The sequence below is a fragment of the Didymosphaeria variabile genome, assembly GCF_027946475.1.
Source record: "Didymosphaeria variabile strain IMI 356815 chromosome Unknown scaffold_1, whole genome shotgun sequence".
In the NCBI taxonomy this organism is placed as follows: Eukaryota; Fungi; Ascomycota; class Dothideomycetes; order Pleosporales; family Didymosphaeriaceae; genus Didymosphaeria; species Didymosphaeria variabile.
In genome coordinates this window covers 1,957,907-1,983,263 of record NW_026611620.1, presented here as the reverse complement: position 1 = coordinate 1,983,263, position 25,357 = coordinate 1,957,907, and the positions used below count along the sequence as shown (strand labels likewise).

Genomic DNA, 25,357 nt, shown 5'->3' with positions numbered 1-25,357 from the left:
TGACCAAGGATATTGGGTATTTGAGATCCGTGGCATGAACATCCGTACGTATCTATGTGCAGTAGTGGGACTAGGACGCTTTTTCGGTAGACTGCAGAGCTCCTCTACGTAAACGACGGAAGATACCGCGAAGGTTTGCTCCGTACATATTGTAGAAAGGGCACTGGTGACGAAAGTGCTAGCCCCTTAGTTGTCGTTGGTGTATGTGTAAATCAAATGGTTCATTGATAGATCTATCGTTCAAGATGATTTCGTTAATGCGGGCTGAGCCCAACTTGGGACGAAGGCTCGTTCCGTCCGATGCTGGTCGCACGCCATCGGCTGTATAGAGTATGGCGGGGGAGGCCCACAGTGCCCCACCAACGCTGCCTGCGTGTCAATTAGCACTATGAGAAGACCGAAGGCGCATTGCGCGTCCTGGAAAAGCCATCATCGCGTGCTTCATATTGCCGACGGGCCAGAAATTTGGCATCAAACAATCCACTCTGAGCTCAGCTTCAGAAGGGTCATTCGGGCCGGAATGGCGCAGTGGTAACGCGTCGCACTTGTACTACAAGCAAATGCGAAGATCCCTAGTTGTGAGTTGCGCCCGTTCGAGCCTCCATCAATCAAGGCTAACGATTGTCAGCAATTCTGGGTTTCGGCAACCATGATTTTTCTTTTTGCCCCGATATGGACAGCGCAAGGGTAGGTACATGGAGACGGCAACTTCGGAACAGAAACTTCGGCTGTCGCCTCATCTACGCCTTCCAAAACAGCAAACTCGGTAGTGCGACCCCTCATGGACGAGTCCGACGGCATCACCACAGCTACGCCACTATACAAGCCTCCGCCGTCCACAGTCGCTGACATCGAAGCTCTGCTTCCCAGTCCTTCCTCTACCATTGGAACTGTATGCGATCGGACATTTCACTCCAGGCGTCTCAAGGCGTGCAGCTCTGCCGCTATCTCCTTCATCGGCGCTGCCATCACCTTCGCTCTGGTCGGTATCGGCTTTTCATCTAAGGGCGACGCGAGGTTTCTCTTTTGGGCTTGGATTTCTGTCACTACTGCAAGAAGAGGGTACACTTGAAGTGAATAAGATGGCTAAATCATCCAGCCTATATTTATGTTGACGTCAGTGCATAGTCTTACTTTTTACGATAGACGTCCACACGAACGGAAGGACAGGGTGTGAGCTGGTGCCAGTGCGTGATGGTGCCAGCGTGACGGTCGTTAACATTGAGACTGATCTATGTGATTAGGACAACCTGGAATGCTGGGCTAAGCTCCTGGACAGGTTTCACAATGCTACACTCAGCCGGCTTGTTGATTTACCTTCTCCCTCGATTGTGCGATTGGATTCAGGGGAAATGCTCGCATTTCTAAATGTGGAAACCGAGCGCACACTCAACCTCGTTTTCAGGTCAACTACTCGCGCTAATACTTTCACCCGGAACTATGGAATGCTTCCCACAGTATCACCTCCCCACGAAAACATACATTCACCAATATAGATATTTTCCTGTCGTCCATCATGATATGTCTTTCCCGCTGACCGACTGTTTTCGACTTCTTCCAAACTACATTAGCTGAAGTGATATGGGCAAGGTGAGAAGCTGACCGACGTGTGTTTAATTAGTAGTACTCGTTAGTGTTTTTGGTTAACATATCCGAGCTTCCGACGGGGTAGATGTGTTCGATAATGGAGAGGTGACAAGTCGGACGGGGGTTTCGGGAGGAGCAAGAAGGCATCACAAGGTTTGAATGCTAGGAAGGTGTTTATGAAGTATGCAGGAGTTTTTATTGACTATATACGAAGGTCGCCTAAACTCCCATCCAGCGCCTTTACTCGATATTTCAAAGCCGTAAACATCTTTAGTCGTGAAGTCATTACAAAAGGTATCTCCAAGCCAAACGCCACGCTGTATATCCAAAGTCCCAGAGCCCTTTTTCGTAGAAATAAGAAGACTATATCCGGTACTAGACTTCATCTAGTCCACGTCATCCTCGTCCATATTCATCCAACCATTACCTATAAACCTCTTAGCAAAGGTCGACTTCCTCAGAAGAAGAGATTTACTCATAGAGATCCATACCTCCATCTGCCTCATCCTCCAGCTCTGCCACAGCATCGGATTCGTCATACATCTCGGAGTCTGTTTCGCTGTCTGTGTGGTTGGGCAAGACGAAGATGTGACCATCTTCGAGTACCACGCGTGCCGACTCGCCATCCTTGATGCTACCGCGCAGGATCATCACAGCCATACGGTTGAGCACCTCCTTCTCGATAAGACGTGCAAGAGGACGGGCACCGTAGGCGGGTGAGTAACCAGCTGATCCAAGGTAGTCGCGTACTTCGTTGGTCATCTCGATGCGCACGTTGCGACCATTTGCGTGGAGACGTTTCTGTATTTCGGCCATGCGCACGTCGACAATCTTGCGGATCTCCTTCTTAGTGAGACGGTTGAAGATGACAACGGAGGAAATACGATTGAGGAACTCGGGGAGGAAGTAGCTGCGGAGTGCGCCCATGACCATCTCGCGGGTGGTAGGATCGATGCGACCGTCGGGTGCGTTGGGTCGGGAGAGGTATTCAGCACCCAAGTTAGAGGTCATGACGACAATGCAGTTCTTCGCGTCTACGACCCTGCCTTGGCCGTCGGTGATACGACCGTCGTCCATGAGTTGCAAGAGAACAGTGAGAACTTCCTTTGCAGCCTTCTCGACCTCGTCGAAGAGTAGGATGGAGAATGGACGACGACGGAGTGCTTCTGTAAGCTGGCCTCCTGCGTCATGACCGACATATCCTGGGGGTGCGCCAATCATTCTGCTAAGAGAGTGGCGCTCCTGGTATTCTGACATATCAAACCGGATCATAGACTTGGGGTCGTCGAACAGGAACTCAGCAAGGGCCTTGGTGAGCAATGTTTTACCTGTCCCGGAGGGACCACAGAAGAGGAAGCTCGGCGGCTGATTTGGGTTTGCGAGACCGGATCGCTGGAGCCGGATTGCGTTGGAGACAGCCCCAACAGCTTCCTTCTGCCCAACGACAATCTGACCAAGGTGTCGCTCCATGTTGAGAAGTTTGTCTTTCTCGGTAGTCTTTAGCCTGGTAACTGGGATGCCGGTCCAGCGCGCCACGATTTCGTTGATTTGGTCGGGTCCAACGGAGTCACTGAGAAGAGCCGCACCTTCACCATCCTGGTGAGCCCACATCTCTGCGTCAGCCTTCTTCTTCTCTGCCTCAAGCTCGGCGATGCGTTGCTTCAAGTCGGGAATGGCGTAGTACGTCAGATCGGAAGCGGTCTGAAGGTCGCGAATACGCTCAGCCTCTGCGACCTTGTTGTGTAAGTTCTCGAGCTTAATCTTAGCTTCCTGAATTTCCTTGCTGCGGCCCTTCTCGCGTTCGTACATCTCTCGGAGCGGCTTCAGCTCTTCTTCGATGTTTGCAGCTTCAGCCCTAGCTTCCTTTAGACGGGCCTGGGACGCTTCGTCTTTCTCGCGATTCAGAGCGTGAATCTCTATCTCGAGTTGGCGAAGGCGACGCTCCATGTTGTCAAGAGCTTCGGGTTGTGATTCTCGAGTAACGCGGACTGCAGCGGCAGCTTCATCGATCAGGTCAACTGCCGAGTCGGGGAGACGACGCTGTGTAAGGTAGCGTGCAGCAAGGGTAGCCGCAGAAACGATGGCACCGTCCATGATGGTGACACCATGGTGCGTCTCGTAGCGTTCCTTCAGTCCACGTAGGATGGAGATGGTTTCGGGAATGCTAGGCTCCTTGACCAGTACCTGTTGGAAACGTCGCTCGAACGCCTGGTCCTTCTCGATGTACTTCCTGTATTCGCCAAGAGTCGTTGCGCCGATACAGTGAAGCTGTCCACGGGCCAGCATGGGCTTCAGCAGGTTGGCAGCGTCCATGCCGCCCTCTCCAGAGGATCCAGCGCCCATGAGAAGATGGATTTCGTCCACGAATAGTACTATCATGTCCTTGGACTCCTCAATCTCTTTCAACACACCTTTCATGCGCTCTTCAAATTCTCCACGGTACTTGCTGCCGGCGACCAAGGCCCCAACGTCGAGTGAGAGTAGCTTGCAAGCTGCGAGATTGGCGGGAACATCGGCGTCGACAATGCGGCGGGCGAGACCTTCGACAACGGTAGTCTTACCCACACCTGGCTCTCCGATGAGAACGGGGTTATTCTTGGTTCGTCGCGACAGAATGCGAATAACTCGTCGGATCTCCTCCTCGCGACCAATGACCGGGTCGATCTTGCCTTCCCGTGCCATTGCGGTCATGTCGATGGTGAACTTCTTGAGGTTCTCGTTCTCTTGCTCTGCGTCTGCCGTCTTAGAGTCGACCCGCTTCGTGCCGCGGATAGCCTGGATAGCCTGGTCGACCAGCTTGGTGTTTGGTACATTGGACTCAGCCAGGCATTTCTGTATTGACGGGTCCTGGCAGAGGCACTGGATGAGATGCTCTACTGCGATGTAGCTGTCCTTTTGTGTCCGCGCGAGCTCTTCTGCTGACCGTAGTATCTTGGCCATTGCTGGTGAAGGTGAGGTTCGGTCTGGTGGCGGGTCCTGACTGGGCAGCCGGACGAGGGCTTTCTTGAGAGATCGCTCGAGTTGTTGTGCATCGCCATTCGCGCGGTCGATGACTTGTCGGAAGAAGGGTACTGAAGGCTGGGACAGGCCTGCTTTTTGTTGGTCGTCCGGCGGCGGGTCGATAAGCGAGACGGCGAGGTGGACGGGAGTGAGTTGTGAATGTGCGTAGCCTTTGGCAAGCTCGAAACTGTCGGCGAGCGCCTTGGCGGCTTTGTCGGTGTATGCGTCAAAGGATGTCATGTTGGAAAGTGGGTCGAGCAGTGACTCGTGTGTCGTTGAGTATGCTGAATGAGAGTACTGAAAGCAATTATGGTTGTTGTTGGTGTCTGAGGAGTCGAGGTCGAGGCCACGGGAGATTTTATAGTAGGTCGTACGTGGGGTCGCAGGTGCGAGTTGTCGCTGGAGCCACCGCGAGACTTCTGGTATTGGTCGTCGAACCTTCTGGGCGATACGAGAACAGGGTTGGGCTGTCCGGTCAGTCCCGGTTACGTCATCGTTAGGCGAGGCGCTAGTGTGGATCAATCACTAGCGCCGAAGCGGCTTTCCAGATGTCTCCTGATGCATAACCACCAAATGTACACTGGTAGTTGAGCTTCTTCTGAAGATCAATCATCTTCGTATCGCTTCTTTCTTTGACTCGCTATCAACTTGATTGCCCCGCAATCTCCATTCCTGCACCACATCAAGGCCCTTGCCCAAAATTGATTTTGGTATCGCTTTCCATATCTCAAAGGTCTTGCCTTGCGGCGGCTGTGTGTCTGGTGGCTCGTGCTTTGCACCTTGTTTGGCACCTATGTCTGCGATGTGATTCATGTAGCTGTTTTTGTGGGCTTTCACCCAAACCAGCTCCAGGTCCACACCCAAGTTGTAGAGCGCTTCAGCCCGATCGTAAACGAGCTGGATGGCTAGAGGCTCGTTGGTGTCCATGATGGGCCCAAGGACCCAGCAACCAGAGTTGCTTAAGCCAGCAAGAATGGTCGCAGCATCAGTGTAGATGCGGACGCGGCGCAACCGGTTGCTTGAGCTAGAGTCATCGAGGGCCATGCCCAGCGCCGCCGCTATGGCAAACAGCTCAGCATCCATCGACTTGCCGGTATACGTTCCTAGGTGCCAAATCTTCGATTTGGCTTCGCTCAACACCGCGACACAAGCGCCGAGTCTGTCGTTCTTCGCACTGCCGTCCGTGAAGTATGCCTCCCAACGAGGCTTGATGCCTTCGACAAACGCGGCATCAATACCCTCTGCTTCAATGAGGTCCTTTAATCGCTCATCGTCATTCTTGTGCGCTTCTTCCTCGTCGACTACGATCGTCCCACGAAAGCGCTGCCCGCCAATCAGGCGCTGGACGATGGCCCTGCGGCGTTGCTGGCCCCGGATGGTGCTTCGTACTGTCATTGTCTGGATCTGTCAACTGTTAGCTGGTTCGCTCCTATAACGAACGAAGAAAAGCGACCTGAAGAGAAAGGAAAAGGAAAACGACCACAAGTTGCAACTGGGAGTATATTGCTCCTTCCGTTTGCTGGTTGCCGGCTGCAACGCCTCGTGGTGAAGGTGAATCATAATACTGCTCAAGTTTCCATCTTCACCTAGTCGTGCGAAAAAGCGTTGGACATAGCAGCAAGGCCAAGAGAAAAAGATTAGATGAATCATAGGTCTACACTGGGGGTAAAATCTGGGATTCGAAATCGGAGACAAACGAGGCACATGGGGAAAAGGTGGTAAGACTTAGAGTATCCTGATAGAATTCGCACCATCTTGGGATAGTTGTTTGTTGATCGGAACCAACAGTTTCTGGGTCATAGTGACAGACTGCTATTGGGCAAGATTCAAGTGTCGATGCTGCATGTAAGCAAATCATGAGTTCAGATGTTCTCAGCGTCTGCAAGATACATACTGCATCATACCATCCAGAAGCTTTAATCAATCGTATAGTCAGTAGCTTCCGACTCAACATTATTGTATAAGGGTTCGACATCGCTATGAAACCGCGACAACACGATGTAGATCGAGGTACTCCTGGCTACATCATTGGAAACATGTTTCCTAAACCAGTCCACTACAAAGGGGCAGCCGACAGTAATCCTCAGTGGTTGCGTAACAATCGACCCTGTAGTACGAGGTTTTGGCATTGCTACGAAAAGACGACAACACATTGTGAATCGAGTCATTCCCTAGCAACATCATGAGAAACATATCACTTGACACGTCCCATACAGAGTCGTAGCATGAGGGTAAGATCCATTAGGTGGAAGCTCGTGCATCTTGCTACCCCAACTTGCACAACACACGTACACGCGATCAGCCACCCTTCTCGCCCTCTACAGGCCTTCCACCTCATATCATCCTCCCTCCCTACCCATCCTCTCCGCCACCTCCACCAAATCATTGTTCATCAACGGCTCCTTCTCAATTCCCTTCACAACCTGCTCCAACATCGCCGCCGCACACTGCTCCACCTTCACACTCGGCACACCCATTGCGTAATACAGCGCCGTGGCCAAAGCCTTTTTCGCAATTCCCCCATCAGTAATCAATCCCGGTTTCGCGGCCGCAGCTTCAAATCCATGCTCCTTGGCGAAAGCGAGGACTTGGTTCTCCGTCTCGCCCCGCATAAGACTATATTGGGGCTTGAAACTTGGCGTTTTTGTCTGGTCGCGCTCCGCCGCGATACCAGACATGTAGATGAAGCGGAATGGTGATGCGAGGCCGGCTGAGTGCATTGCGCGGAGGCCAGCTAGTGTGGATGTTTGACAGACTCGGACGACTTCATCCCAAGGGAAATTCGAGGACTTGGAGGGTGTGATGGCGATAGTCCAGATACACCCATTCGCGTCCTTGAACGCGGTCTTCGCATGATGATCGTACTGGTCGTACTCTCTCACAACCACGTTGTTCAGTTTTGGGGAAGAGGGTGATGAGGAGGGAAGGGTGCGTCGTGTGACCGCGACGACGGAGGTGATGTCTTTCCTGAGGAGGCTCTGGCGCAGGATTTCGGTGCCTACGAAGCCTGTTGCGCCGATGATGATGAGTTTCATCGTGGTTGGTAACCTAGTACCGATTCCAGAAGAATCACAGCCGTCTCGAATGGGCAGGCAGCAGCAGGATAAGTATCATTTAGGATGCTTACGGGCGTTAGGGCGTCTGTTAGTGGCGCGGCAGTTGTACGGGCTTCCAGAAATTAACTCCGAAGTATTGACGCAGTCTTTGCAATGCAGCGATGGAGCCTCAATTTACGCACGCCTGGAGCAGTGTGTCGTAGACGGCCAAGAAAGTATATGAAGTTGCCCTTACGTCTGCAAGACAGGTGTGCATACCTAGATAAAATTCATACAGAGTGTTACATGTAGAAGGTGCGATATCAGTTTGAGGAACGCATTGGCTTCTACCAAGTCTTAAGGGAAGCACAAAGAGTGTGCTGTAAGAAGAGATATGTAGATTTTCGATTTCCCAGCCCTTCGCCTCAACGTCTACATGTACTCCGCGCTGCCTCGGCGCTAACGACATCTAGCCAACCTCGGCTCCGCGTTTACCCCAGCTTTAGTCCACGGCATCACTTTGTTCTCCTTCCACGACCATCGAACCATCTCACTCTGGTTCAATTGTGTCACGATGGCTTCTCTAGCACTGTCACCACCCAAGTGGCAGCTCGTTGCCTGGCAAAAAAAGGATGAGCAGTATGCGCGCATACCGTCTGACTGGCGAATACCTCAGGATCGACTTCCTACGCCTGAAGTGACGAACTACTTGGGCATACCAAGGGAGTGTGGTGTGCTAAGTGAAGAAGAATTGAGGTTGACGGAAAGTTATGATGCGACCGCATTGGCAGAGGCGATCAGAGAACGAAAAGTGAAGAGTGTGGATGTAGTGCGGGCGTTCTGCAAGGTATGTTGGCTCGTACAGAAATATGCCTGAAAGTCATGTCACCGTAGATTGACTTAGGGTTGTAGAGGGCTGCTATAGCACAACAGCTTACCAACTGCTTGACCGAGATATTGTTTGAAGATGCATTGCAAAGAGCGAAAGAGTTAGACGACCATCTGGAGTCAGGGAAACGACCCTTGGGACCACTTCATGGTGTGCCAATCTCGTTAAAAGATACGTTCAAGGTCAAAGGATATGATGCTTCCATCGGCGTTGCTGCTTTGTGTTTCAAACCGTCAACAGAGAATGCCCCTCTGGTCGACATCCTGCTTAATGCCGGCGCTGTGCTATACTGCAAGACAAATGTTCCGCAGACACTGGCAGCGTTGGATTCGCATAATAACATCTTCGGGCGCACACTCAATCCGTTGAATACAGCTGTGACGGCAGGCGGCAGCTCCGGCGGCGAGGCAGCGCTTTTAGGATTAAGAGGCTCTGTCTTGGGCATAGGCACAGATGTTGGCGGCTCGATACGTGTCCCAGCCATGTGCGAAGGTCTCTATGGCGCGAAGCCGAGTAATGGACGTGTTCCGTATGCGGGCCAGGAAGGAGGAAGCAAGCCTGCGGTAGCGAAGTTGGGGGTCGCTGCAAGTGCAGGACCGATGGGACACACTATGCGCGATATCGAGCTATTCTTCCAAGCGGTGTCAGAACAGAAGCCATGGGAACTGGATCCAGATGTCATACCTGGACCTTGGGGTTCCCTCTCTTCGGTAGCCGGGGAAAAGCTACGCATCGGCGTCGTAAGACGAGACGGCGTAGTGGAGCCGCATCCGCCGATTCTAAGGCTGCTGAACGAGGTGGCGGGCAAATTGCGAAAATCGGGCATCGAAGTTATAGAAATCGACATCACGCCCATCTTCTCGAAGTGCCAGTCGCTCGTCAACGCTCTTATGGGCGTGGAAGGTGGAAACGCAATGTTAGATCTCCTTGAGTCACACAATGAGCCGCTCTCGCCGTGGATGAAACCTCGCATGCGCCGCAAGGAACCTTTGGCATTCGAAAAGCTTCGCGAACTTCATGCGCGGAGGGTGCAATTGCAGACAAAAGCTCTTCAGATCTGGAAGCAGGTCGATGCTTTCATCTGCCCCGTGGCGCCCCACCCTGTGCCGGAGATCGACAAGTATAATGCTGCGAGCTACACAAGTTCCTTTGTGCTCTTAGACTATCCAGCGGGTACCGTTCCAGTTCGACTATTCGAGGAGAAGGATATGGATGGCGAGATACCGAGAACGAAAGCGCTGGGAAGCTGGGATCAGCGGAACCGAGAATTATGTAAGTCTCTTTCAAGCTTGCCCATGGTGAGGAGCCAACTGTTTCTGACTGATAATCAGGGACGGAAGTTGATCGATCGGTGTACATTGGTACGCCTTTGTGCGTGCAAGTCGTCACGCCGAGATTAGAAGACAGACGATTGGTTGATGCCATGGTGGTGATTGACAATGCCCTGAAGGCAGGCGAAGCGACTCTGTCTTCGAAGTTATAGGGACACACAGTCTGCGCTAGTACTCTACAAGAATTGATGCGTACTCGTGTTGACAAGTGACTTTCCTTCGTACAATGTGTATGAGCTTAATACGAGTAGCCAGGCTCATAATAGGCTTTAGTAAGGGAGGGCAAAGGCGTCGTGCATCTTAGAGAGAACAGGCACATAGGGATAACATCAATTGACGTGCGATGCCTCTTTCGGCGGTTACAGTGCTGGTACGAGGTTCCGGCGCTAACGCAGGAACGTCCCGGACTTTTGGGGCAGGAGCAAGCACAGACAGCCATCCAAGAGACCAGCCACCACCACCACGCCAGCCTTCCCCCATAGCTCAACGTAAGTAGACACTTACACACTCCGCGCGTCCGCTACAGCTTCCTTCCACTTGGTTCCTATTCGTTCGAGCTCCACGCAGCTTCTTTCTCGTCTGCGATCGCAATTGCTTACGCTTCGTAGCCTCCGTTTCTGAGCTTCGTTAATAGCTCTCGTCTTCGATTCGCACCACCCCCGTTTCGATCGCATGGTTACCAAACAGTTTTTTTAGCTATGGCGGATATTGAGAACCAGACACCTGTTGAGGGGACTCCGGCCGACGATGTCGACATGGAGGAGGGCGCTGACGCAGGTGCGGGCGCGGGTGAGGAAGCCAACCTTACCGAGCTGGAGCCGGAGACGCCCAAGCTCGTGCTGTTCTCAGAGTAAGCCTCATCTCCTTGGGAGTATCTCTGGTGGCACTTTGAGAGCTATGTGACGATAGCTGGCCGCCAATTGGTCCTATGCGACACGGTCGCGGCGGGAGCATTGCGAGAAGAAAAGATGCGACTGCGATGTCACTCTGCCAGACAAATTGGTTTTCGGCTGTGCTAGAGAATTCGGGAACTTTGGATAGCTGCTAACCAGCTACCAGCTTGATGAAGAGCCCTATCGTCGAGGTTATCGTTGGATCTGGAGGCACAAAGACCACATACTCTGCCCACGAAGCAGTTCTAGTCAAATCGCCAGAATTTGCAAGGAATATCGAGGAGTTCGCACCGGGAGGCGTAAGTCGCATGCTGTAAATCTTCTCCTCCAGCAGTCATTAACGCCCATAACAGCCACGTCAAATTATCATGCCTGATGTTGATGTTGACGCCATGGGCTCTGCCATCGAGTACCTTTACACAAACGAATACTTCCCCAAGAAGACCTCTTCATCGCGCGATGCTCCCCTCGAGAAAGACCCACGTCAACCCCAGCCCGACGATGAAGGCCTCGGCCTCCTTGTCCACGCGCGCATCTATACCCTCGCCGAGCGCCTGCAACTCCCCAACCTCAAGTCCCTCGCGCATAGCAAGATCCACCGCACTGCCTCCACCGCCAAGGGCGAACTTTCCTACGCCCGCTACGTCTACAAGGAGTCCAGTCCTGATGACCACACCATCCGCAAACCGGTCGCTGCTTTCTGGGCCACCCGCTCCTTCAGCCTGCGCCACGAGGCAGAACCAGAGTTCCGCGCCATGTGTCTCGAGTTCCCGCAATTCTCGTATGATGTGCTGCAATTGGTTCTTGACAGTCAGGAGAGGGGCAGAAACCGCGGCGGCGACGGCGAGAGCTCGCACAGGGGCCCGGCGGTCGTGCCTGGTAGCAGTCGCAAGAGGGCTAGAGTAAGTCAGCAGGTCTAGATGCACCGCATTGCACACGCCTGTCGTCTCCTCTGCCCTCTTGCGTCTGTTACATTTCTCTGCTAGTTTCTCTTTGACTCGTAATTTAGTCTGTGAGACGCCGCCCTAACTTTGAGAGGTATTCGATCGAGAACTCGTAATCGAGTGCGTAAGAACGCATTGGTCACCGAAGTCGAATCTCCTATTTCGAAGGCGATCTATGTCGTTGTTTAGGATCGCAAGTGACTGGCATGCCACCTGCATCTACTCATGTAATTCGTGTACTTCGAATTTGTTCCATATATCCGGTGGGGGAAGGTCAGGGATGGCCCAAATATACGGTGTATCCCTTGTACTTTAGCTAGCTACGGCGCCTGGAGGCGTTTGACAGTATTGTCATGCTGCAATAATAGATCGAGTCTCAAATCAAAGCCATTGCAAGTGTACAGTTGCAGACGATCACGCCGTAACGTTCGTACTCAATTGTCGTTTCTTCGTCCTACTACCCTTCGCTACAGCACACCAGCCTCCCTCAACGCCGGCACAACCGCACTCTCCACCACGCCTCTCACATCTCCCGTGCTTTCCCGAATTCCGAGCCCACTACCTGCAGCTTGAAAACCATCCTCCACACCTTTCACCCTTTCTCTGATAACTTCATCTTTGTAATCTGACGGCGTCACACTACCAATATACTCCAAAAAGACGAGCCACCTCGACAAATAATAATCTCCTACGAGTCCGCCCCACGACTTTGAAGCGTAATCGTTGATCTCGCCGGAGGGACCCCAGAGGGTGATTTGATTGCGGGCGTTGTACTCGTAGAAGTCCGCTATAACTGAGGAGTTGGTGGAGTTGGGGGCTAGAGAGCGTGCGGAGGAGACCCAGGACGCGAGGTTGAACTGTGGGAGGGTGGAGAGGAGAGGATCGAGCGTGCGGAGGAGGAGGATCAGCTTATCCGCGTGGGCCTGGAAGGTAGTCGAGCTGTTCGTGCTGGAGTTCCACGCCGCGATGAGGGCCGTATATGCGAAAGCAAAAGCATCGGAATACACCTGGCGCGTTACATCCACGAAGTCGTGCGTGTAGGCTGCGTTGTCCCACAGCCCCGGCTCCACGGTCGCCGCATTGTACATCTCCTTCCACGCATCAACTACAACGCTGGAGTCGTAGTTTATTGTTGTGGGATGGTGGCCTGTGCGGTTCGTCATGTGCGTGATATTCGGCGCGAGTTCAAAGATGGCTTTGGACACGGCGTTGGAGGTGAGGTTTGTGTTGTTGTATGCGCTTGTGCGGAGGAGTTCCCATGCCGTATATAGCCCCTCAGGAATACTATTATTACGCCCGGTGTACCGCGTGTGGACCCAAGTCTGAAAATAACTTGCCGTGTCGATGGGCGTGGAAGACCAGGCTTGGTCTAGAAGGAGGGAATACATGATTTCGTTTCCTTCCTGGCCTTCAGGCGTGAGTCCAAAGCCCACAAGGGATGAGGAGTTGGCGAGCGCCTCGATGGGATTGCTAGTTACATTATCGATCTGCCCGTAAAGCCCCTGGTTGCCGCCGTAGTCATGAAGCTGGTTCCAGATCCACGGCTTGCCGTAGTACGAGTCTGTTCTTTGCCATTGAGGCTGGCTCTCCGAAAACAGGTCCAGCACTAACATATCCTGGTCTTCCTCCACGCCAGAAAGATAAGCCTCGATGCGCTCGTTGGTCCAGAAATCCGCGTTCGAAGTGAACAGCCAGCCTTGCATTACCCACACTGCGCCGGGATTCGCGGACTTGAGGGATTGCCAGGTGCCGTGGGTTACGTTGCGGAGGTAGTCGAGGTCGCCGGAGAAGGGGTCGTTCTCGTTGTATTGGTCAAGGGTGTAAAATAGGGTTATGTTGCCATAGTAGTCGAGTTGCTTGTTTAAAACGATCCTCTGTACCTCGGAGAATAGTGGATCGGAGGGCTCAAGGAAAGTAGTGTTAGTATACTCAGAAGGGAAGTCCTCCCATTGACTTCCATTGACGACGGTGGCATTTGGATGCACGTCTACTAGCGCCCTTGGCACGAACCCGGTGAAGGCTGGAAGAATGGGAGTCATACCAAGCTCCAACATTCGTGACAAGATCCTTTGCTGTAGCTCGAATTGCTGGTCGATCCACTGTAGTGGAAGGTCTCCGCCCCAAGAGCCCTGGGTGTTGCCGAAACGATTCCAAGCTTGGAACGCCGGTCCGGAGAAGAAAGGCAAGATTTGGGACGTGGTCAGGTTGACCTCCTGGAAGGCATCTAGCAGGATCTTCTCGAAACCGACCCAGGCAAGGGGCAGATTGACTCCGTGGAGGGCTAGCCAATCCAGTTCGGTCTCCCAGTCAGACCAGCTCCAGAATGGTGTCGTGTACGAGAAAGTCACGGTGTTGAAGAAGTATCTCCAGGGCACTATGCTAGCTCCCGTAATAGTACTATTCGGTCGAGGCAGCGTGGGCGAAGCCTGATCAAGTCGACTCCCGATGAACCAATACACATCAACGTGGGCAATATCGACGAGGTATCTCCGCAGGCCTGTTGCGAGAGCGCTCACGCTATTACCTGAGATGGAGATGGAACCATTAGAAGCCGCGGTGATGGTGTAATGGTCGTTCTGACGTGAGGTCTCGTTGCGTTGCAACGTCTCGTTCAAATCAAACGCGAAATCTTGAGCGTGTCCAGGTAGTCGTCGTTCGATCAAGTCGTAAAGGCCTTGGGTTGATGCTGCGGCTGTAATTGCGCATACCGACCCGAGCGCATACGCCACTGAAGCGAACCGCATCGTGATGGCGAAGGAGCTCTCGCGACGGCAGTGTGAGTCGGGAGGCTTGACGGCCGGCTTGAAGCTGGAGCTAGGTACTCGTCCCGGTTCTTTGGGTCACATTTTCCACATGCGCGTAGCCCATCGATCTTGACCAGATCCATGTTCGCTCGCTCCTACGCCGGGGTGCACGCTGACGTCAAGCGGTCCAGGAACTGGCGACATTGGAACAGTAACATGGCGGGCCGCGAGAACGTGGTGCTAGCTTGGGGTGTTTCTGTGGAGTCCACGGCCGGGCACTGATGTCGCTCGAAAAGATGCATGACTGCGCGTGTACGTTGCGATGTCGCAAGGGCTAGGCGTCGATTGATGGATGCGCCTTCGCGTGCTCGTCCGATCAGGTGACAGACTACCTACCTAGGTAGGTACACGTTACGTTTGTGTTACCCCGGTGTAGAGCAAGTGCGTTTGTCGCTCCTGCCCTATAGAAACAGGGCTTCCTGTCTCTAGCCGCGGCACACGATGGCTCCTTTCGCGTCTCACACGGTAGGTGAGAACCAGAATGCGTGTGAAACGCTGCGGCACGACGTGTAGGGCAACGTCGGCCGCAGCAGAGCAGGGAGAGGCTGGATCGCGGTGGTGCTGGCAACGCGTGAGGTGACTCGAGGCCAGGCTGAGGCATTTGACGCCATGCAGCGTGCCAGCTTCCCCTCCGGCCGCAGCCCACATCTGGCCAAGTACGACTCCACTGCACGCGCTCTGGCAACCGCTCTGGCAGCCGCAGCAGCACATGCGAAACCGTGTGCATGTACGAGTATATAGCAGCTGGGCACGCCCTCGGCCATCCGACTCACCACCACTCACGATCAGCTCTGCCCGTCGCCAGCGCGGGCCACCCTGCGGCTGTTGTTGCTCTTTGGTTCCTGTGCACCCTGCATCGGCGGAGCGCGCTCTTCCCCGCATTCGCAATCGAACCCTCGTCAGACTCCCATGCCCGCAGCCTGCGAGGCGTGTTAAAAGCGAGGCCTCGCCAGACCGTCCTCTGAACATATACATTGTCCGCCTGAATGCGCCCACGTCCAGAAGCCTAGGGGCGCTCGCCTCCTACTGTCGGCCCGCTGGTCCACCGCTCTAGCCAGATCTTGCACTGCACGAGACCCTTCTTCCGCCTCAAGTGGCTCCCACCTGCCCTGCTCGTGACCTGCCAGCGCATTTGCAATTTCCCTCTGCGACCCGCCTCACGCCTCTACACGCGTTACCCCTGGCTGCGGCTGTCTCCACAAAGGTCCACGTAGAGCCGGGCTACATGACGGTTAACCCGGGCGTCCTTTGCTCCCAGTACATAGTTCCCCGCTAGCGTTCTGCTCAGTCAACAAGAACTTCACTCGATCCAACGCCCTCCATCAAACATCAAAGTCATCCATTTCAATCATCACGCCGCAGAATCCGCACGCAACACGCCTCTGTCTCCCGCTGCAATCCCCCGGCCGTGAGCATTCTCGTGGCATACCCTTCTAGGAAACCCTCCACCTCTGTTGCGTCGACCTCCCTGCAACTTCTCAACTTTGGACTTCGCAGCAGTGAAAGGACGCCAGACGTGTGTCTTCCGTGGTTCCATCATTGCCATCCACTCAACAGTCCATCCTCTTTTGTTGCCTTTGTGTTTGCGTGGTCAACCCACCGGTCAATCTCGGCTACGGTTCCGAAACAGCCCCAATGATCCAAATCTGTCACCCAACCGCTCCAGCAACAGGCCTTCCTGGGCACTTAGTTGCACCTGTGAGGCGAACACCCAAGGCGATGAATCCACCATCCGCACCAAATCCCGCAGGGGACGCTGGTGTGCTCCCATCGTTCAGCAGCCTCAGCATTCAAGACGCGCCATCACCACCAGGGGAGGAAGAGTTGGTTGTCATGAGCATGTCTCGCGAAACCGCCATGAAGACAGTAGTTCGCTCGGTGCTTGCCCTTGCTAATGCTGCCGGCGAGATTCCCGCGACACCACCCTTGTCACGGCCTCACACCCCTCAAGGGAAGGAATATGTTCCGGGCACGCGTCTGCACAAACGAACAGCGTCTCGACCAGCAACGCCCATACCAGCGGAGAGGGAGCGAACATCCACGACGGTTCTGGAGCAGTCTGAAGCGCATCACGATGAACCTATCATCACGGATATTGGTGCAGGAGCAGAGCCGGAATGGGTGCAGCGAGCAAACATGGCCCGCAAGTTCTTCTCAAAGTCAGTCCCAAAAGTCAGTCTGGAGGACTATTGCAACCGCATACAGCAGTATTGTCCCCTGTCGACAGGAGTTTGGCTAGCCGCTGGCTCCTACATACTCCGTCTGTGTCTCGTTGAGAAGTACGTTCCACTCACACACCGTACGATGCACCGATTAGTCCTTGCGTGCTTGACGACGGCAATGAAGACGCTTGAAGACCATCGATGGCCACAAAAGCGCCTGGCAGCAGTAGGCGGCGTTAACGATATAGCTCTCAGTCGCTTAGAGCTTTGCGTCGAGTTCCTGCTTTCCTTTGACCTGCAATTCCTGTCAGAGAGCCGACTAAAGGAGTCCACGGTCGCACTGCAGAAGGCAGGTCAGGCCGCTGTAATGACTGCCAAATTGCCATCGTCATTCAATTTGAGAATACCAAAGTTACGGAAGCAGTAGCGCATACGAGTTTCTTTTTTCGGCATATCAAAGATCGACGTTAGGGTTGGCGTTCCGGAACAAATATACGGCCTTGGCCAGGGCTTGTGTAAGATATTTAGGGCCAGTTTGCGGTTTGCTGGCATGGCTTTGCAGAAGGGAGGGTATTCTGAGCCGTTTTGAGATACCACGTAGCACGCAGAAAAAGCACAATTCAGAGTTCCTCACTCAATTCACAGTTCCAATACCCCATTACTCGTGCAAATGCGTACTAGAAGGCGAATACGAATCTTGTTGATCGCCAGTTGTAGAATGCATGTCTCGTGGCTAGATCGAGGCTTAGCGGCGGAAGGGGCGATCGTTAGCTCCTTCGTGCCCCTGGCGCGCAATCGATACGGCGCCACTTGTGAAATCAAGCTCAGGCGCAGCTCAACGTCCTGCCAACTTTCCGTTTTACGCTCGCTAACATCTGCAATCTTTTCGCATACCCGCTGCTCTCGTATACCCTTCGTTCGTTACCCCACGTCGTACACAGCATTGCGTCGCGAACTCCATCGTTCTCACTACCTGTCGCTGCCGCTTCTTGTGTCGCAACCATGGGCCGGTTACTTGCGCCGCTGGCAGTGCTCTCGGCCCTTACGACACTGGCGAGCGCTGGCCTCCAAATCACGAGTCCGAAAGCGGGAGCTAAGCTCACAGCTGGCGATGCGCTCAAAGTGGAGTGGAAAGAAGCTGGCAGTGGGCCAGGCGTCGATGACCTTACCACATACGAGGCGTTTCTGTGTGCAGGACCCAACGATCCTGGGAACGCCAATACAGTTGTCAGTAGATATACGCTAGCTAGGTGGCAGGAGGTGCTCATTCTATGACCAGATCTATCCTATAACGACATCGGGCAATTTCGCAAAAGGAGGAAGTTCGGCAGAGGGCAAGATCCCCGCGACGGTGGGTGGAAATTCACCGTCAAATGCATAGTACGTATCCTGAGATCAGGTTCCCGCTGTTCATTTGCTGATCAGGGGTGCTCTAGCTACGTCAAAATCGTCGCCACTGGAGCCCAGGGGGGCACTTACACAGTCTTCTCGGATCGCTTCTCCTATACTGGCATGACCGCCTCGTTCTCCGCCGCCTTCACCGCCGCCATGAAAGATGTCACCGGTACCGATGGTCCATCAACAGTCGACACAACCGTCAAAGATGCGGCGGATGCCTCGAGTGTGGCAGATGATGAATACGAGGTGGAATATACAATGCAGACCGGCGCCACTCGATATGCGCCGATGCAGCCTGTACCTGGGACGAAGATCACGGCCAAAACGGCGAAGCCACAATACCCGACGAGCTCCGTAAAGATAGCGACAACGAACCTGCCAATTCCGAGCATACAGACAACGATTACGCAGAGTCAGACACACAAGGTCACCAGCATCGAGAATACGGTATGTGATAGCAAGGACAGTCAATTGGCTATGTCATGGTTAAACTCATGGCTCTTGGATTATTATACTAACGTCGGAAACAGGTCGCTGCGGCTCCTATGCCTTCAGACGATATGGCCAAGTTTTTGAGGCGTTGGGAAGACTAGATCAGTTTCATCATTAGCTTTCATCGATATGAGAGGAGTCGCAAGGCGTTACTGGTGACGGCGTTGACGAAGATTTTCTGGCGAGATGTGAAACTTGTGCAATCGCGCATATGAAGGGAAGCTGGTTCTGCATGTCGAAGATATGGCAACACGGCGCAGGAGCTTTGAACGAGTTAGATACGATAGGTAATTCCAATGAACGCATTACTACCAGCTCTCAACACGAGCTAGCGACATGGGATCTTAGGGACCAGATTCTGTAAGCTGTCGAGATTAACGTCATAATTCAATCTCTAGAAGTCTCGCCTTCCTCTTTGGGCTTGACAGGTCCCAGACGCCGCTGCTAAATGCTAACATACCCCACCACCCCACTATCAGCGACGTGAGCTTCCAAACGCTCATCGTCCGACTTGAAAAGCTTCGGCACATTCACCTCCTTTTGACGTCTGCATCTTACTATGCCTAAGTTGCTGATCTTAATCGAAAAAGTCTCGTAGCTTAACACCACCATGGGCACAGCCGAGAACTACGAAGACGTCCTCAAGGGCAAATACCCTGCAAAGGCACACGCGAAGAAGGTTGCAGATTGGATCGTTGCAAGAGGGGGCGACAAAGCAGGAACCATCTACCTGGAGGCTCAGAAGCAGCGCTTACTTGAGGTGAATGAGCGCACAAGACAGACGACTTTCCGCTAAGACAGCCCAGGATAACGATGCACCTGTGCCATTTCGACAACGACGGTTCTTCTATTATCTGAGCGGCTGCAATCTGGCAGATTCATATCTCACCTACGATATCGGCGACGACAAGCTCGCTCTGTTCATCCCTCCTATCGAGCCCGATGAGGTGATCTGGTCTGGTTTACCTATGACCGTCGAAGAAGCGAAGGAAAAGTATGATGTCGATGAAGTCAAGACTACGGCAGATGTCAACTCGCACTTGGCTTCTACGTCAACGAGCGCACAGTCCACCATCTTTGCCATCCCGGGACAGGTCTCGGATGATATCACCTTCCTATCGTACAAGGAGAAGGACTTCGACCTCCTCAAGGTCGCCATAGAAACATGCCGTGTCACCAAATCCGACTACGAGGTCGCGCTCCTCCGCAAAGCGAATGAGGTCTCGACGGGTGGCCATGTGGACGTCATGAGAGCAGCCTCAAAAGCAAAGAACGAAACACAGCTGGAAGCCGTCTTCGTCAAGTCTCATCTCGAGCAGAACGCAAAGAATCCAGCTTACCACCCCATCGTCGCGGCGGGTGAGAACGGTGCTACCCTACACTACACTTCCAACGATGCACTCATTACGAACCAGAATCTGCTGCTCTTGGACGCTGGAGCTGAATGGAACAACTACTGTGCAGACATCACCCGCACGTTTCCGCTCAAAGGCGAATTTACTGAAGAGTCGCTAGGCATCTACAAGATCGTGCTAGAGATGCAAAAGCAGACCGTCGCCGTCCTCAAAGAAAGCGTGCTCTGGGACGGCGTGCACGAATTAGCCCATAAAGTGCTGATTGACGGTTTGCTAAAGCTCGGCATTCTCAAAGGCTCCGCAGATGAGATTTTTCAGGCGAGGACGAGCGTGGCTTTCATGCCTCATGGCCTGGGACATTACTTAGGTATGGACGTACATGATACGGGAGGAAACGCCAACTACAAGGACACGGACCCCATGTTCAAGTATTTAAGAGTAAGGGGCAAGCTGCCGGCGAAGAGTGTCATCACAGTGGAACCGGGGTGCTACTTCTGCCGGTTCATCATTGAACCGTTTCTGGAGAATGCGGAACAGGCGAAATTTATTGACAAGGTGGTGTTGGACAGGTACTGGAGCGTGGGTGGAGTAAGAATCGAAGGTAAGCTGAGCGTTTACATGGGGTGGCTCTGAGCTAATGTTTGGCAGATAACGTTCTGATCACAGAGTCGGGGCACGAGAACCTCACGCCGGCGCCCAAGGAGATTGACGACATGCTTAATATTATCAAGAGCGGTCCAGATTGCTGAGGATGTCAGGGGAGATTATAACGCTTCTTAACTTCTGCTTTGTGGAACGGGTCATGCTCAGGGGTGATTGCGACGTTGATGGACGCGAATGAACAACAAATAATACAGCTGAAGATGTCGTAGTCCATCGTAAGGAAGACGGATATTATGTAGGTCGCATAGTGGCGTACAAACAAGTATTACCTATCGCGACCACCTGATTGGCCGACCAGCACGGTTCTCAACGCTGCTCCACCATTGGCGACTCTTGGTATTACAGTATCTTTCGACAGATGTTCACGAGTAGTGCCCCTCTAGTCTACAAGGATTGTGGTTTTCTTTCCTTCGCTGACAATGGCTGTCGTCCTTCCCTCGATTCAAGCTTCAGCGTCTGTATCCCCGGATAGTAAATTCGTTTCGGGGATACGGCTCCTGCCTCAACGACAATGAGGGAGCCTTTGGACCCTCGACTGATGGACATCGTCCGCGCCGATACAGTGAAGTGGTATCAAAAGCCAAAGTTACGACTCCTGTACTTCATCCTCATACCGACATGTATTGGGACGGAATGGACTCTAGGCTTCGACGGGTCGATGATGAACAACCTCCAAGCGGTACCCTCGTGGCTCGCATGTGAGCTACCATGTTCTCATTGTGGTAGTTGTAAGATTAATGGAACTAGATTTCGACAACCCATCCAGCGCAAAGCTTGGGCTGCTGAATGCCATTCATTCTTTGGGAATGGTCATGGCCGTCCCTTTCGAACCGCGCGTGAGCCACTTGTGTGGTCGTCGCTGGACTATCGCCATTGGATCGTGCATTATGTGGCTTGGGGCGGGACTTCAGGCTGGAGCGATGAACACGGATATGTTTATCGCGTCGCGGTGGCTTTTGGGCTTGTCAGTCTCCCCTTTCCTGTCATGAGAACCCCATGAGACGATAGCTAACGGTTGTGGTGTTTGTTCAGCGGAGTGTTGTTCGTTATATGCGAAGCCTCCGCCCTCATCGGCGAGCTCGCCTACGCTAAAGAACGGGCGACCATGACGTCTCTCTTCAGTGCAAATTATTTCATAGGCAGCATCATCGCCTCGGGCGTGACGACAGCCACTTTCGTTATGGACTCTACCTGGGGATGGAGAATCCCGAGTCTGCTACAGGTCGCGTTTAGCGCGGTACAAATTATCTTCCTTCCTTTTTGTCCTGAGTCTCCGAGGTGGTTGATCTCGAATGGGAGAGGGGCCGAGGCGCACCATGTGCTGATGAGGTACCACGGTGAAGGTTTGGATGGTAAGGAATATGTCCAAAGGGAGTTTGCGCAGATACACGCGTCTATTGCGCTTGAGAAAGAGTTGGCGAAGAGGTTTATGTGGGCGGATGTATTTCGCTCGAAGGCAATGTTTCACCGATTCGCTGTCTCGGGTCTCACTGGCATCTTTGGCCAGGTCTCCGGCAACGGGTACGTCGATATATACCGGTAAAGTGATACGACCGGCAATGTTGCTAAGCTGAGCGACAGGCTGATCACCTACTACTTCGCCAAAGTCCTCCGCATCATTGGCGTAACCTCCAACCGCACAATACAACGAATCATCCTCTCACACAATTGCTGGGCCCTCATCAACTCTGTTCCTCTCTCGCTGATCGCTCCCCGGTATCCCCGGCGACACATGTTTGTTCTCGGCGCCCTCGGTATGGCAGCCTGCTTCACAGCATGGACTATCGCCTCCGCACGCTATGCAATCACAGGCTCGGAAGCAGCAGCAGCCACAAGCATCGCTTTCATATTCTTGTACAATCCGTAAGCCCTCCTCCCCGTTCATCCCCACTGCCTCACCCACTCCTTTCAACCATCCGCCTGAACATCTGTCCAGATTCCTGAATGTCGGCCTCAACTCCCTCGCATACACCTACATCGTCGAGCTCTTCCCCTTCACGCAGCGCTCGCAAGGTCTCGCCTTCAAGCAGCTCGTCGGGCGTCTCGGAAACTTCTTCAACGCGTACGTCAATCCTATCGCAATAGATGCTATCGGCTGGAAATATTACATTCTGTACTGTGTTTGGCTGCTTGTCGAGGCGTGGATTGTGTGGGTGTGCTTTCCGGAGACGCATGGAAGGACGCTGGAGGATTTGAGCTTTATGTTAGAGGCAAAGGGGAGTGAGATTGATGGGGATGAGGAGGACGGGAATGGGGGAGAGGGAAGGTGGGAGAGGGGACATCGTTGTGGGGAGATCTTGAGAGTTTGTGTTTCTGCGAGTGCGGCGTCACCACTAAGGTGATGAAGGGGTGAACCCGAGTATCCCTAGCAATCAGACGTATGTCGCAATGTTGCGCACCTCCCATCCTGCCCAGCGCCAAATATAGTACCTCGGACCAATTTGTACTGCCTAATTTCCAGACCTAAAGTCGACCCCTTTCCCTGATTCCCTTCAATCTTGTCTCGAGTCTGAGACATTCCACGTCGCCACTTGACCTATAGAAGCTCCCTTTATGCCTTGTTAACCATAAACAATTCGAGTCACTGCTACACAGTGTCCTTCTGATAAGTCCCGTGCCCTTTTTAGTCGTAGCCATCCTTCAGGATCGTTATCAGTATCCTGATATCTTTTTCAGCCACTAGCGCCTCATGCCGATGACTGAGGGATAAGCAACATAAGCAACGGTAAGCCTTCGCGTAGGATGCATATATCTGGGGTAGCACACTGCGAGCCGTCGTCCTTACTTACAAAAGCGCGTCGTCACCTCGAGCCATTCCTATTGACAATATCTTAACCTTCTCTCTTTCCCACTGAATCAAAAAACCAAGATGAAGGCCACACTTGTCACTCTTGCGACTCTTGTACTGGGCGCGCTCGCGATGCCACCAGTTGAGGAGCCACGGAGCGTCAACGTCTTCCTGGAGAGGCGGTGTTTAACGATCAATTGTAAGTGCTGGATGCATTAGATAAATGTATGCTAAGGTGATGAAGCTGTATGCACTGGTACTACGGAAGTGTGCTGCCAAGTCTGCATCGGGGGAAGGTGTCATGCGGTTTGAGGTGTCCGGGGTAATGTCGAAGATGGATGGAGGTATTTTTGGGATGCTTCCTGGTTGCGTAGACCTTTTTGTTGACAGCTTGTATACCACATACCTGTAGACTAGAAGATATCGAAGCCTGGGTTCATCGTTACCCTGATCGGCTCAACCTGCGAAAAGGTTTCGTACATCTCGGTCGACATGTCGAGAAGGTTGAAGCCCAGTGAATCATCCATGTCGCCTACCAGGTAAGGATTGTCGAGCGTTATTGTGGTTCCAAGTTGATTGGCTGGGCCGTAAGATTGGGGGTTGTTCATGATTGTTGGAGCATTAGTGGGCAGTGGCGGAGGCGGACGGTCTGCAACCGGTTGATTTACAGTATGACTGGATGCGGGAGGAAGCATGACCGTTGTTTGTATGCCGAGGGCATCGAGCTCTCTTGCGATCAGATCTGAGGCAGTGGCGATGACTTGGGGTACTGGTCAACAAAACTTTTCTTCAAGCTTCGAGTCAACATACCTGGACTGGTCACTCTCAGCCGATCTAGGGCTTCTACGCAAAATGATAACCTTTCTAGCGTGCTGGGCGCAGCATGGCCTAGCGCCTGCACTTCCAGGAGAAAGATAGAAGCCGCTGTATAGACACTGTAGGCCAGACTTAAGACGACATGTCCATCGCCAAATGTGCGCTTATATAAGTCGATTAAAGCAATTATCGAAGTCGCTGATGACATACATTGGACTAACGGGTTGTCCTCGGTCATCTGGCCCGCCAAGTCTGGTTCGCGACTCAATTTTAGCTTCGCGCGATTTGTCAAGATGTTGATGGTATGAAAGAGACAACTATTTTGATTAGACATTGCCTATTGGAAATGATGAGTGGTACGTACTTGAGCGTTACGATGTGGCTTGGAGGGCATTCTAGGTTTGGATCTGAGATGTTGATCTTGAGGTGTTCTGGGAGGTCTCGCCACCAATTTCGCAGCTTGAAGCTCTGTGAGTCTGCGCATTTGTATGCTTGAGACCGAGGTAGTTCCTTGGATGGATTGTATAGGTGAATAAGAATCTCGTTCAGAATCTCTGCAAGTGCGCACATGTGGATGAAGCAAGAGATAGAGTGAGCTTGTTTCGGTCGGTACTCGGATGTGGAAAGACCGTGGGGTGTCCAGGGCTCAATCTCAGCGGTGTCATCCACTAAGGTAAGTCAGTAGTTTATCAAGCATTCAATTTGAAAGTTTTACTCAGGACTCTTGGAGGGCTTATTTCAGAATTTTGAAGAATGGGCGAGCGTCCAAAGTAGAGCGATATCAGTTTGTCCCAGAAGTAACAGCTCCAAAACAATCGATTGCGAATCTCAATATCCTCGGCTGACAGATGACCAGCGCTTGCATACCTCTTGCCATCGACGCAGATGCCCATATCTAAAAGTGCGGGTACAAAGTCAGTGTAATGTTCACCAACCAGAGAAGTGGGTGAAGTAGGTGTTCTGGCCAGCTGCTAATGTCTGACATTCTCAGACTTAGAGGTGTAACGCTCGGCTTCTTAGACAATCGCCCAGCATGAACACCCACTTTTTACCCCGACATTGCGTACCATCAATCAACCGGAACGCCATACCGCTATATAGCCAAGCCTGGGTTCTGTTACCGCTGCCGCAATTCTGAGCGCTCAGCAGCAACAAAGCTTGTACAGTTGGAATCTTACTCTGTCCGTGTTGGACGTCCTC

The 25,357-nt window shown here is 52.9% G+C and overlaps 11 protein-coding genes across 11 annotated transcripts; 6 read left to right on the top strand and 5 right to left on the bottom strand.

Annotated features, from left to right (window-relative positions):
• Positions 1 to 1,973: 1,973 nt before the first annotated feature.
• HSP98 (Heat shock protein hsp98) lies at positions 1,974 to 4,827 on the bottom strand (the record flags this gene model as incomplete). Its single annotated transcript, XM_056209457.1, has 2 exons — positions 1,974 to 2,014; positions 2,079 to 4,827. 2 exons carry the CDS (start codon positions 4,825 to 4,827, stop codon positions 1,974 to 1,976), a joined length of 2,790 nt encoding a protein of 929 aa, XP_056076279.1.
• A 369-nt stretch (positions 4,828 to 5,196) lies between these two features.
• On the bottom strand, positions 5,197 to 5,982 carry N0V89_000635 (uncharacterized protein; the record flags this gene model as incomplete). Its single annotated transcript, XM_056209456.1, has 1 exon — positions 5,197 to 5,982. One exon carries the CDS (start codon positions 5,980 to 5,982, stop codon positions 5,197 to 5,199), a length of 786 nt encoding a protein of 261 aa, XP_056076278.1.
• A 944-nt stretch (positions 5,983 to 6,926) lies between these two features.
• N0V89_000634 (uncharacterized protein) lies at positions 6,927 to 7,622 on the bottom strand (the record flags this gene model as incomplete). Its single annotated transcript, XM_056209455.1, has 1 exon — positions 6,927 to 7,622. One exon carries the CDS (start codon positions 7,620 to 7,622, stop codon positions 6,927 to 6,929), a length of 696 nt encoding a protein of 231 aa, XP_056076277.1.
• Positions 7,623 to 8,196: 574 nt separating this feature from the next.
• On the top strand, positions 8,197 to 9,994 carry N0V89_000633 (uncharacterized protein; the record flags this gene model as incomplete). Its single annotated transcript, XM_056209454.1, has 3 exons — positions 8,197 to 8,469; positions 8,535 to 9,783; positions 9,843 to 9,994. 3 exons carry the CDS (start codon positions 8,197 to 8,199, stop codon positions 9,992 to 9,994), a joined length of 1,674 nt encoding a protein of 557 aa, XP_056076276.1.
• A 546-nt stretch (positions 9,995 to 10,540) lies between these two features.
• On the top strand, positions 10,541 to 11,655 carry N0V89_000632 (uncharacterized protein; the record flags this gene model as incomplete). The annotated part of the gene is made up of 3 exons (XM_056209453.1): positions 10,541 to 10,692; positions 10,902 to 11,034; positions 11,089 to 11,655. The coding sequence occupies 3 exons, from the start codon at positions 10,541 to 10,543 to the stop codon at positions 11,653 to 11,655; spliced, it is 852 nt and encodes a 283-aa protein (XP_056076275.1).
• A 491-nt stretch (positions 11,656 to 12,146) lies between these two features.
• Positions 12,147 to 14,423, bottom strand: N0V89_000631 (uncharacterized protein; the record flags this gene model as incomplete). Its single annotated transcript, XM_056209452.1, has 1 exon — positions 12,147 to 14,423. One exon carries the CDS (start codon positions 14,421 to 14,423, stop codon positions 12,147 to 12,149), a length of 2,277 nt encoding a protein of 758 aa, XP_056076274.1.
• A 1,695-nt stretch (positions 14,424 to 16,118) lies between these two features.
• N0V89_000630 (uncharacterized protein) lies at positions 16,119 to 17,072 on the top strand (the record flags this gene model as incomplete). Its single annotated transcript, XM_056209451.1, has 1 exon — positions 16,119 to 17,072. One exon carries the CDS (start codon positions 16,119 to 16,121, stop codon positions 17,070 to 17,072), a length of 954 nt encoding a protein of 317 aa, XP_056076273.1.
• Positions 17,073 to 17,647: 575 nt separating this feature from the next.
• KRE9 (Cell wall synthesis protein kre9 precursor) lies at positions 17,648 to 18,636 on the top strand (the record flags this gene model as incomplete). The annotated part of the gene is made up of 4 exons (XM_056209450.1): positions 17,648 to 17,872; positions 17,925 to 18,025; positions 18,082 to 18,490; positions 18,574 to 18,636. 4 exons carry the CDS (start codon positions 17,648 to 17,650, stop codon positions 18,634 to 18,636), a joined length of 798 nt encoding a protein of 265 aa, XP_056076272.1.
• Positions 18,637 to 19,145: 509 nt separating this feature from the next.
• N0V89_000628 (uncharacterized protein) lies at positions 19,146 to 20,639 on the top strand (the record flags this gene model as incomplete). Its single annotated transcript, XM_056209449.1, has 3 exons — positions 19,146 to 19,295; positions 19,342 to 20,491; positions 20,539 to 20,639. The coding sequence occupies 3 exons, from the start codon at positions 19,146 to 19,148 to the stop codon at positions 20,637 to 20,639; spliced, it is 1,401 nt and encodes a 466-aa protein (XP_056076271.1).
• Positions 20,640 to 22,012: 1,373 nt separating this feature from the next.
• N0V89_000627 (uncharacterized protein) lies at positions 22,013 to 22,895 on the top strand (the record flags this gene model as incomplete). Its single annotated transcript, XM_056209448.1, has 3 exons — positions 22,013 to 22,074; positions 22,099 to 22,416; positions 22,490 to 22,895. The coding sequence occupies 3 exons, from the start codon at positions 22,013 to 22,015 to the stop codon at positions 22,893 to 22,895; spliced, it is 786 nt and encodes a 261-aa protein (XP_056076270.1).
• Positions 22,896 to 23,754: 859 nt separating this feature from the next.
• N0V89_000626 (uncharacterized protein) lies at positions 23,755 to 24,727 on the bottom strand (the record flags this gene model as incomplete). The annotated part of the gene is made up of 3 exons (XM_056209447.1): positions 23,755 to 24,101; positions 24,152 to 24,474; positions 24,522 to 24,727. The coding sequence occupies 3 exons, from the start codon at positions 24,725 to 24,727 to the stop codon at positions 23,755 to 23,757; spliced, it is 876 nt and encodes a 291-aa protein (XP_056076269.1).
• Positions 24,728 to 25,357: the final 630 nt, after the last annotated feature.